The sequence below is a fragment of the Etheostoma spectabile genome, chromosome 16 (genome assembly GCF_008692095.1).
Source record: "Etheostoma spectabile isolate EspeVRDwgs_2016 chromosome 16, UIUC_Espe_1.0, whole genome shotgun sequence".
Lineage (NCBI taxonomy): Eukaryota > Metazoa > Chordata > Actinopteri > Perciformes > Percidae > Etheostoma > Etheostoma spectabile.
In genome coordinates this window covers 19,069,928-19,082,070 of record NC_045748.1, presented here as the reverse complement: position 1 = coordinate 19,082,070, position 12,143 = coordinate 19,069,928, and the positions used below count along the sequence as shown (strand labels likewise).

The 12,143-nt window shown below is 40.7% G+C and overlaps 1 protein-coding gene across 1 annotated transcript in view; it reads right to left on the bottom strand.

The window, feature by feature from the left end:
• arvcfa (ARVCF delta catenin family member a) overlaps positions 1-12,140 on the bottom strand; it is a 15,326-nt gene extending 3,186 nt beyond the window's left edge. The window contains exons 1-12 of the mRNA XM_032540022.1: positions 11,927-12,140; positions 8,270-8,446; positions 6,799-7,415; positions 4,576-5,054; positions 4,305-4,488; positions 4,091-4,208; positions 3,626-3,788; positions 2,684-2,701; positions 2,471-2,542; positions 1,442-1,569; positions 454-604; positions 181-373 (exon numbers count right to left, since the gene is read on the bottom strand). Coding sequence (XP_032395913.1) covers positions 181-373; positions 454-604; positions 1,442-1,569; positions 2,471-2,542; positions 2,684-2,701; positions 3,626-3,788; positions 4,091-4,208; positions 4,305-4,488; positions 4,576-5,054; positions 6,799-7,415; positions 8,270-8,446; positions 11,927-11,947 — 2,321 coding nt within the window. The 5' untranslated portion in view covers positions 11,948-12,140. The remainder of the gene's footprint in view (positions 1-180; positions 374-453; positions 605-1,441; positions 1,570-2,470; positions 2,543-2,683; positions 2,702-3,625; positions 3,789-4,090; positions 4,209-4,304; positions 4,489-4,575; positions 5,055-6,798; positions 7,416-8,269; positions 8,447-11,926) is intronic.
• Between the last annotated feature and the right edge of the window lie 3 nt (positions 12,141-12,143).

The following is a 12,143-nucleotide window of genomic DNA, read 5'->3' as shown; positions in this document are numbered from 1 at the left end:
ACAAATGGCAAATAAAGTTCTTGATTCTTGATTCTTGACTTTGGACTTTATGTATAGCAAGCTGTACCTTTAATATTGGATTAACATTGTATTGTATCGTTTAGTTTGAAATGCAGTACATATTTAGAAACTTGTGTAAAGGTTTGAAATGTATAATTTATTTCAAAGACATTAAAGTACCTTGACCTGTTGATGGCCACCAGTTTCTGCACAGCATGACCCTGCACGAGAGCCCGGGCGTTCTCTGGGCTATCCGTGATGATCTCATGGATGGTGTTCAGAACAGACACCACAGTATCTCCCTCAAGATTCTTTGCTGGGTGCTGCTGCCCACATGGCAGATTACCAACAAGGTCCCTCAGAGCATAGCTCCCTGTAATGACAGAGAAACAACATAACAAAATTATTGTGCAAGTGTAGAGACGCGTATGCAGATGAGTCACAAGCCTGTACCTATCAGGTCTTTATTCCTTCTATCCATCGCCAGATTGCGGAGAGCAATAGCCACAGCTCGCACCACTTTGTCCACATCTGAGCGCAGCAACTCCACCAGAATAGGCAGCCCTTTCTCCTTTCTCACAGTGGCCCGGATGTAGCTAGACCACTACAAGAGCAAACACAAAATACAGCTGAGTTATGTTTGGGAGTATCAGAGAGTTTATTTTTTCTTTATATCTTAACTACCCACTCATTGCTTTACCTTTACAAAATAACTCAAGTGCACTAAGAACATACCATGAACCAAGTTCTGCAACTTGATTTCAAAAATCCCTTTATTGTGAGAGTGGCTTCAGTGTTGAGGTTAAATTATAGTGACATTCATGGTGCAGTATATCTGGGCAAAGCACATTATTTGACAGCTCTATGGATCCACTTGGGGTACATAGCAGTAAAAGTGACTTTTTGAACATAAAGGGCGGTGACAAAGTCAATCTAGAGAGAGGATGAATTAAGATGATTGATCCCACATCTCCCTCCTTCTGCACACCTTAATGTGGATGCAGCATCAGAAGTACAACCAAACCAGCCCAGAAAAAAACTGTGGTCATAGAGGCCCCCATGTGAGGGCCAGGGGAGGTTGTCTTGTTTAACCCTGTACAGTGCAGACTGACTTAGAAGGCTAATATAGCTACACAATATTTACAGTACACCTCATGTTAAGTCTCTCCATAAGCTGAGAGCAGAGAGGGATATTGATGGTGTCACATAGAGACAAATCCTGGATCTGCTCCACACACATGTATATTGACACTTAATAGCCGTCATGGCAGTCTTACTTCAATATAGCCTGAGCCTATAGCCTGAACTACATCAATTTAAAGTGTTCTCATTTCAAGACTCACAGAGACCATTTTTATGTTTGGGATGCATGTCACAATCACAACCCCTGTAACAATCACAACCCAGTGATGAGTGTAAAAAAACTATTCCATCTACTCACAGCCCAGTGTCCCGCAGCAAGGTTCTGCAGTGCCCCTGCAGCTGCCTCCAGGGTGTTGTGGTTGTGACTGCAGGTGAGAAGAGAGAGGTAGAGCCTCACCACCTCTGGCTGGTACAACAGCTCCAAGCCTTTAACAGAAAGGCAGAGAAAGTCACGGATGATATTCAAGCAGTGGCAAAGGACCTGCATGACCATCAGCGGCTAAAGACTTCAATGATGGTGTCATTATCAGGGTCAGTATTAATTACAAATGTATCAACTTTGGTCCACAATTTCTTCTGTCTAGGTTAGTTTAGGTCAGCACATAGACGGGTTATTGATGAATTAAATAAATCCTACATGAGAAAATTACAACTTCTTCAGACTTCTGCAGAGTTTTTTTTGTACAGAGCCAGTGGCAGCTGCTAGACAGCTTACAAGTAGTTTAAAGCTGACCCTGGACCCAAACATGCTTGTAATACTTATTTGCAATCACTGGCTAGAGTGTTGGAGGCATGAGCTTAGCTTTGAGTTGTTTAAACAACAGCCAGAACCAAATATATGATATTCAGCCCTACAGTTGTAAAAAGTGCCCATAGTTTCCATGTACAGAATGAAGAAAGCTAAAAACAAAAGGTAAAATAGTTCAGCCGTAGTAAATGAAGACATATCAGGGTCAGGCAGTATCTTGAGCAAACTCTAGGGCCCGCCAGAGGAAATGTTCCTCCTCTAGGTGTTGCCAGATAAAATTGGCTTTCAGCTGGAGGGTCATTTTGTTTTAGTAATGAAGCTCTCCTCAAGTGGTGCAGGTGCTGGAGTGCAGTTATGTATTTAAATGAATTCTCTTCGCCATACAAACAATGCCAATGAACTATAACAGAAAGCAGGTACTGATGGAAGGTCTTCATAATATTCTATTGTTAGTTGGCCTAATGTATAGCCTACCTAATTCCTAATGTCACTGTGAGTCATACCACAATCACAATTTGTCTCATGCAAAGTTACCATTTAATCATTTAAATAATCATTTAATCAGTTAAATATATATACCTTTCATTTGTTCTGTGCGTTTTGGTAAATCCAATGTACCGTATTTCCTGTCCATTAATCCATTTTTCCAACCTGTACATCACAGACACATACATGCACACAAACAGTTTTCATTATATCAGTAGACATTCACATAATGTCAGCAAATTCAGTATGGTATTAAATCAAAATATTACTACCATGAAAATATTCAGCAGTAACAAGCAGACTGACCTTGATTGAACCACTCCTCTGATGAATATGGTTTTCAAGGAAAAAGAAGAACAATGTCAAAGATTAGATTATACAGCAGCAGAAAACACAGAGCTGCTCCATGTGGTGAGACACTGGGGGAACTGACAGTATCAGGTAGATGTTTGGCTCAGAGAGGCATTTGTCAATTTTGTGCAATTAGCTGAAAGGTTAGCAGTGGTGAAAAGCAATACAACTTTAAATCATAATTAACTCCAACCCTATTCTTTCTCCATTGGGCTGTGTTCTGTGGCACAAACTGCTGTAGCCAATTAGTTACTATTCCTCAGCTGTAATTGTAATGGCTACTTATATGGTTTATGTAGCACCGCTACCAAAGATTTTTCTGCAAAAACCTCCTCCTTGGTTGCATGGTGTAAAAATCACATAACTGATGAAACAGTAAAAGTATAAAGCAGTTTTTTAAAATTGTGGAACCTGGCACTCCTCCGGCAGAACAGATTATATCATCAGCTACTGCATGTACAGGGATATGAAATATTCAGGCTCTAATTGGCATAAAAAAGGGCAAGAAAACTAATTTTATTGAAAACTAAAAAGTTTGTGTGGAGTTTTATGGGAGGAGAGGAAAACTAAAACAAAACAAACGTTAAAACTCTCTGAAAATGCTTTTACAATCAGACATCAATGCATCTGTTTTAGTAAAGTACGCTGTGATTTTAAGCCCGTATTAGACTCAAATCTTTAATAGAGCATGTTAAAGTTTTAATTTGGGGGTTAATCATTGTCCTCTGTATCTTGAGAAACACATGTGGGTTTTGATTTGTCAGTAAGCAAATGAATCAACCTGAGAAGCTGAATTATAGTTGGAAAAAAAAGCGTTTTCAATCAAAGCAACCCAAACTGAAATAATACAATCTGTAATGATTATTCTGATGTTATCGACTATGATGGCCTTCCAACCTTTGGGTCTTTTCCCTCCAAAACAGTCAGGCTCATTCTTCTTTTTCTGGTGCCCCACTGATCTCAGATTGGCATGGGGTTCCTGAAATCGCTCTGTTCCTGGTATCTCTTTGTGAACATGATAGGATAGGTTTCGCAGTATGCACACGCAGTTCTCCACTGACTGAATGGAGGATAATGACAGAAGATTTCAATCAGAAGTCAGACGGCAGTAGGAGTCACACTGACTTTTCAGAACAAAATGTAGGCCTATTGATGATTTTCATTTGACAAAAATTCTGAAATTCTGAGTAATGTCATACTTTGGAGAACCATACTGTAATTTGATTACTTTGGTGACTTGAATTTAATATCTGTGGCGCTCATAGTCTTAATTAGCTTTGTTTAACTCATTTGGCAATCAAAACATTATGCACTAAAGCTTAAACTCTCTACATCTAAGTCATTGTGATGACTTTAGCATACCTTATTGTCAGTGTCCTTGTTGACAACTGCTGACTGAAGGGCATGAAGGAGAGCGTCCACCAGCCCCTCACACTCCCTCAACCTCTGTCGAGCGTCCGCCCCATCTGAGCTGACGTTCCTGCAGAAACAACTTTGTTAGCAACGCTGCGAGAACCCGGCCCATAACAAGTCAGCTTTTAGTTGTTGTTTGTTCCATGACAGAAGCAAAGCTTACCTCAGACATCCAGAGGTGTTCTTGAAAACTGTGGTCCAGTCAACACTCAGCAGTTTGGAGGGGTCAGCTGAATCTCTCCTCCAGCCCGAGTGTGGGATGATGATCTCATCAGTCAGTGTTTGAAGCGCGTTGTTGATTACCATCATCTTCAGTGGCTCATGGGAGGATAGGTTCCACAGAGTGCCTGCAAAGGAAACAATACAAATGCTGTAGAGATGAAATCAAGGATTGCATGTTATGGCTGCAGGAAGAGTGAGGGATTGAGCTGTACCTGTGACTAACTCTTTGACCTCCATGCTGCTAGACTTCCTCATTAGTCTGACTAAAGCTTGGATGCCATCACAGTTCTTGATGGCCATTTTGTTATTGTGGTCTTTTCCATAGGATATGTTGCGCAAAGCACCGCAGGCCTTACGGTGGACCTCAGGTTTTGGGTGGTCCAGTAATTCTACCAAAATCGGCACCCCGTTAAGCTGGCGCACCTCTTGCTTGATGCGTTCATTCTCATAACACAGGTGCTGCAGATAGGCAGCCGCATTGGACTTGACTGGGTCCATTGGGTGGCTGAGCATCGAGATCACCTCATGCAGGTTGGGGTCTCTCCAGCGCGGGTCTCTGCGGATGCTGTCCAGGCTGACCATGCTGCTGCGTTTGTGGGGGAACTGCAGGGTCTGTGCTCGGCACATGGCCTGGAAGAAAGGATTCAGGTTCCCCTCCAGCTGGGCCATGAAAGCATCATCATATCCACCTCTGAAGTGACAGAGACAATCATGCATGCATAATGGGATCAGGACTATAAACACAACCCCTACTCTTAAAATGTTAAGATTTGAGTGTTACTCAACATTTTGGGAGCTACGTTCATTTGCTATCTCGCTGAGAGCAGTCAATTAGCTTAACATAGAGGCTGGAAACAGGGGGTAAATTCCAGCATGGCTCTATTCAAAGGTTCAGAAAAAACACCTGCCATTAGCTCTTAAGCTCACTAATTAATATTTTATTTTTTGTTTGTTTAATAAGTTTAAAAAACAGAGTGTAAAAGCAAAACGTTGTAGCTTTATGGAAGGTAGTATACGCTGCACTAATTCTTGGCAGGACAGTGACATCCTGAAATCGCCCAACAGTTACAAAAACGCTCCAGACGGATATTTTTGTTGGACATAGCCAGGCTAGCAGTTTTCCTCTGCTTCCCGTCTTAATGCTAAGCTAACCATATCCTGGTTGTAGCCTTATATTTAACAGACAAATATGAAAGTGGTATTGATCTTATCATCTAATATTCAGCAAGAAAGTGAACAAGTATACTTCCCAAAATTTCAAAAACTGTTCCTTTATATTGTAAATTGTATGTACATTCAACAGGTTGAGTAAAACAGGTGGATTGGGGACTGGGCTTCAGGGAGTTTACCAGCACAAGTGAGTTGCTTGTGTCTTTTGTGAACACCTCTGTCACTTTATATGCGATAAGAAAAAGCTTCTGGCAGGCAATAACAGGTGAAACCTCCTTATTTATAGACTTTGCAGCAGGCTGCCATTCCTGATTGATACCAGCTGCTACTTAACTGCTGTCCATAGTCTTTCTATTGTGCAGGCTGACTCGTAGAACCAAGATAGAGGTGACTATAGGGTGTCTGTGTAGCTACAAAGATTGATATATACTTTTCACAGTAGGAGCACTGTGATAATGTTAGCCTTAGTTAGAGTGTTGATTTGTACATTTTTTCTACTGCTGCCTTACTGTGTCAGTTTATAGGACTGTACACAACCTGTCTCGCTTTCTTTACATTTTTCTTCTTTCATTTGTGACCTCTGAATCTCTGTCCCCAGTTCAGATTTAAGAATATATTATATTATATATTATTATATACATATTTGTAAACAAATTAGAAAATTGTGGACCACACATGGAAAAACATTTATGTTTAGATTTTTTTTGCAATGTCATTTTTCATAGATTATACATCTTTTAATTTAAAGCAATAAAAACCATATCATCTGAACTGATGGAATGAAATTCATGAAATCCATGAAATCCAGTCTGTAAGTACAGAGCTGCACCATAGAGTTAAATTGCTTGGTGTCAAGGCTTTTGGTCACATTTACTTATAACATTTGTTGCAACAGTGATAAAAGAATGCAACTGTTGTAAGGTTACTTATGCTATTAATGTCAAAGGAAAATTGGCTTTCTATTGGCTGTCTAGTAGCCTTTGTTAAAGGTGTTTCAATCATCAGGGACCGTATTAATATTTTGAGCGGAAAAAAAAACAGTTAATGGGATCGAAGTTTGACATTTAATAAACAGACAAAGCAACACACACATTTACTGATTCATTTTCCCACAGGCCTTTTAAAGTGGCTAAATACATGTGGGGACTGATCTATATTTGACCCTAGATCTAGGTACCATGGAAACCACAAACATACTTGAAACCCATTTACATAGTCTCCCCTGAAGGATCAATCAAGTTACATCTAATGTACCATCTTCTTACCTGGTTCTCGAAGGCTCCCTGAGGAGCTCCATAGTGGTGATTGGCCTGAACTGGTGGATTCCCCCCAATGTTGGGTAACTGGCAGCTGGAGGGTCAGTCTTCATGTCCAGAGGGTTGTCTCCCCGTTCACTGAGGCCGTCCTCCTCTGTCTGGCTACTCAGGACTGCAGGAGCATAGCTGTCCCTGAGGAAGGGTAAGGTGTAGTGAGCCCCGGGCTGGAAGTTCTTGGCAGGCCAGTAGCCGTGGAGGGTGGCACGGGACAGGCTTCCGTACCCTGCACACAAGTCACCCCCAATGCCTCTGTAGCTGTCAGGGAGGGTGTACACTCTGCTCTGCCTGTCTGGGTTCACTGGCTGAGGCTCCTCAGACTGCTGTACTATCTGAGGTTGTGGGGGTGCTGTGATTGAGTTGCTGGTTGGCGTGGTTGGTGTAACAGACTCAATGGGTTTACTGTTTGCTTTAGGAATAGGTTGCTCAATAGCGGTGTTATCTTGGACCTCTGGAGTCGATGTGAGATCAGGTGTGTTTGGTGTCCGGAAGTCCTCCTGCTGTGTCTCTGAGGACTTGTGGGTCTCACTCGGGGCCTGTTCGCCCTCCTGTTCCACGGCCTTGGACTCCTACAAGGAAGGATGCACCACAACTATTATCTCTGCAAAAATCTAATCAGAACCTCGGTTTGTCTTGGAAATCCCACTTATCTTAGGTTTCCTCTCTCCAATTAAATGCCACCAAATCGGTATGTTTACAGTCATTGCAGGAACTATTTATTCTTAATTTACTGAATGGACAAAACATGTTTCTGTTACATGCAGTGTGGGTTTGTTTATCATTTAACCTATACAGCCCACCCCAGCTCATTTCTCATAGCGATGATCAATCATCATCATTTCAGCACTTCCTTGGCGTTTTGAGCCACCAGTAAATAATTAATTATCCTTTCCTGCCAAACAATAATGAATTACTCATGTTGAAAATGAATTTAGATTGGACTCTGATGAAACAAATTGAGGTCCAGCAACTGTTTAGATGCTGGGTAAACTGCAGGAATTTAATTGTCTGGTTTAGTAAACTGAATTTGGTTTTGAAACTTTCTTAGTGGAGTGTGAGCAAAATTATTTTAAGCACAATTGCAAAAAGTGTCATGGTATTTTTTCCTCATAGGTAAAAAATGTTCTCTGCCTGTAATGTAACTGTAACTCAGTGGGACGCCCTGTCTGTGACCAGACACATAGGATATTCCTTATAATGTGCATTGTGTTGTTAATCTGGAGATTTCTTTTTAAAACATTCAAAGAAAAAACATCCATGCCATATTTAGTCATATGTTCACAAGTTAAAAAATATATCTATCATTCTGGCATCCTAGAAAGTTATTTTTAGTGGCCTTTAAACTTCATTGACTTGAACACTGTTATAACAAACTGTAGGAATTCAGTGGTGACAAAGTGTGAACAAACATAAAATCATGCACCTCAGTGTCTGTCTGATGCGGGGTGTCGGTCTCTGTGGAGCTCTCATTGGTCGAGGTCATCAAAGATGCAATGGAGGTGGGCGTGTCCAGGTCGTCACTGGCGGTTGGGTTATCCAGAGTCGCCTCTTTAACATCCTGAGACAAAGATAGTGGAGGAGGCCCCTCTGAACTCTGCTCCTGAAGCACACAGACAGAAATGAGCAAGGCACTGTCGCTGAGCAGCATCATTTGTGTGTAGCATATACATTATATTCACATTATACACAACAGGGGAATGATTACAGGGTAGACAGCACCATGAAAGCATACCATGTCATTAAAGCTGTCTGCAGGATGAGGAAGATGCAGATGATGAAGGGTTGTGAGCAAAGTCAGTGTTGAGAACTCATTTCCAGTGTTGAGAACTCATTATCCTATAATTTGTATAATTTAAAACACAATCTGCTGAATTCACGCTGTAAAATGCCAATATGCATACTTATTTTTAAATTAGACTAATATGCTGTATGTCTGGGAACTCAGAGACAATTTCTCTGTGTTTAAGATATTTGATGAGCTGTAATCTAATGAGTAATCTGACTATAGGACAACTGTACCCAAGATGGTGCAGAGCCAGGGATCATGTGTACACAGAAATACACACAGATGTGTGTAAAGGATGAGTAATGCAATTTAACACATATTTAATTGTGGTTGTAGGGTTTCTCCAGTGTCATATCCTTATGTGCAGACTAGACTGCACAATATGTCAGTTAGCTGATCTCTACCAGGTTATCATTTCTACAAAGAATGTTATTAGTAGAACATGAGTAAGAAAGTATTCCTGATATATCAGCATGCATGATTGGTTTATTAATACAACCTTCTGGCTCAAATTCTGTATGAATTTTCACTGGCCAGTTTTGAATTGATAGAGTTAGTTTTTAAAACCTTTGTAATGATTTCAGGGAGCAGGTTTACTTTTGATATGTACAAATACTGACATACAAGGAAGATTTCACAGATCAGACTGATGTATAAAAAACCAAGGAGAAGAAACAAAATGTAGACACAAAAAGGGTTTGGTAGTAAATCACGACGGGGTAAAGCCGTGTTTTTATGAAGTGTAAATCTACACTAGGCTCCGCAGTTTGGATTAGTTCAGTTACAGTTTAGTAACTTAATGGGTGGGAACATCATACATGATGAAACAATACAATCAACACCTGTATCGTTATCGGTTTTGGCCAAAATATCCAAGAGCAGACCTTTGCAAACACTAGTAATTTCATAGACATATTTTTATGTTTCAGTCCCTCTAAACAGATGTAGACGTTCCCCATTGCAAAATGACCCCTTGACCGCAAGATTGTGATAGGACTGGATATGAGCATTACATTATTTTAGTGCAAGACCTGATTTACCACAACTGACACTTGAATCAATAACCCAGCTGCTCCTCTGATGCAACATGTTGATATTTCTCTAAACTCCACTTGTGTATTTCGAGTATAGAACTTAAATTCTCTTTTTCTTTTCAACAAAATGGGTTTCATCAACCAGAGTGGATTAATTATTCAGCATCTTGGTCTGAGAAAGAACTGGAGGCAGTGTTTGACTGTACACACGTTTTATGCTTATTTTCTACCACAAAAAAACTTCACATTCATTTGTGTCTACAAAAATTTGCTTCGCTGCTCTAATGATCTCAATCAATATCCAATACACCTTTTTCACACTTGACCCATCAAAACATTAAAGAGTATAATTAAAGGGTTCTATTGTGGAGAAAATCAATTCCACTGCATTGTTTATAACCCATTTTACGGTTTGAATTGCGTATCCAATCTCTAAATCAATTTTGTTTCAAGAACAAATGCATACAATATCACATACACAATAGACACAATATGCTGAATGATGCTTGGTTTAAAAAAAAAAAAACTGTAAAAGCTGCTAAATTTCTCCAAACTCTCTTCTTTCTGAGGCTGCGGCATTAAACCGAACAAGTGCTGAGAACTCAAGTTCACTGCATTAAATCAGATGGCTGCAGTGAACAGCTGAATGTGGAGGTAGAGGGTTTGATTTGTTTTTTAAACACCTCACCAAACACAAGGGCCCCTCATCCATGTACAAAATGTGTCAGAGGGACGAAGAGTTGAAAGGGGCACACAGCAGAAATTAGCAGCTGGGAGATGATCCTGGCTTGAACACTTCTGGGGGAGGTAGATTGGCTACTGTTAGGCAGCACTAAATGAACGCCAGGGCAAAAGAAAGACAGGGTACTACTCTCCTCTACAGACAGCTTGATTAAGGATTTGGAGGGCAATAATACGCTGGAAAGGGCCCTATGTGCTGTCCCCATCTGATTCAAGCTCCAGGGAAGGCCCGGCTGATGTGAGTCAAAGCTCATTTAAATAACTCATTGCACCATCACTAAGTTAGTGCGCTCACAGAGCCAAATAGGTCGAGATGATGATTCTGAATCTGACTTCAGCTTTAAAAACAAAAACAAAGGGAGGTATATAGATGTTAGGTGCAGCGATGCAGGAGACAGAATGACATGATTAGCATCTTGTTCCTGTCAACTCTGAGCATTGAGGCCAGCTGCAGCCAGAGTATTATTTTGGGAGACACAGAGTCTGATCTAATGCAGAGTGAGTTCAGATTTTGGTGACCAGCTCAAGGGCACAATAGGCACAAGCCATGATTCAGACTGGTCACAAATGCATTTCAGAAAGAAAATATTTGAAAAATGAGCACTTTCCATTGCAATTGAATCAGCGGAGCAAAGTCATTTTGTAGTGATCAAACTTAGAATAAATCACAATTAAGAGGCAGTTTGTCTTTATCAAACTGTGACATGGAAAGAGTAATGCTTCCTGTGGATAATAAAACATGACATCATCCCACTGATGTCAAAAGACGTTAGTCACAACTTTGTCACAACTCATCTCTTCGCCACTATCTGTTGAATCAGGGATGCTCATATTGGTCGCTGTAAATCTACAGAATGTCACTGTACACTGTGAATCCAAATGGCACTGGAATGACCCATGCATTAAAAGATTCTTCTTACTTAAGACTTGTTTCCTGCAGAGACACCATTGTCCATTATGCAATACATCGTATTTAGTCATAATTCAAGAAAAGAGAAAATGCTGATTGAAACTGACAGCTCAAAAAAAAAGAAAGGAATGGTGTTCATTCTCAAAGTTTCAATTTGGAGCATCTTTTCAAGTCACTGTTCCTCAAATAGTTAAATGCTGCATGGTCAGATTTAATGTCTCTCTGATACATCATGACAATACACTTAACAGAGTGTGTGCAGAATTTTCCCCTGAAGGGACAACAATTATCTTCATGTAAAAAATGTAATTAAACATTATTCTCCATATAAGCTTGCCTATGCATTTGCACACATGCACACCCATGTACGCGTGCACACACACACACACGATAAAGATGTTAGCATCATGTCCCCATGTACACAAGGAGACTGCACCGAACAGCAGTGAGAGGCAAGGAGGTGAAGCAATTGATGCCTCCTTCATTTATCATGACAGAGGCAGAATGCAAAGCTGTGGAGGGATACAGTTCTCTGCAGGAGGAAAAAAAAATTGATAGGCAAAAAAAAGGAGGGTACAGAGCAAAAGAGCCATTCCACCACACACTTACCTCTTTCACTTCAGCAGGCATGGCCAAATCTTCTCTTCTTCCCCACAAATGATGAACAAGATGCGTCCCCAAGTGAGACGTCTGTTTCTCTGCCTCTGCTTTTTTTTGCCTGGACTCTCCCTTTGAGCATTTGAGGCAGTTCAAACATGAGCAGCCATCCTTCCTCCCAGCTCTCACTAACACACGTCCACTCTCTCTCTCTCTCTCTCTCTCTCTC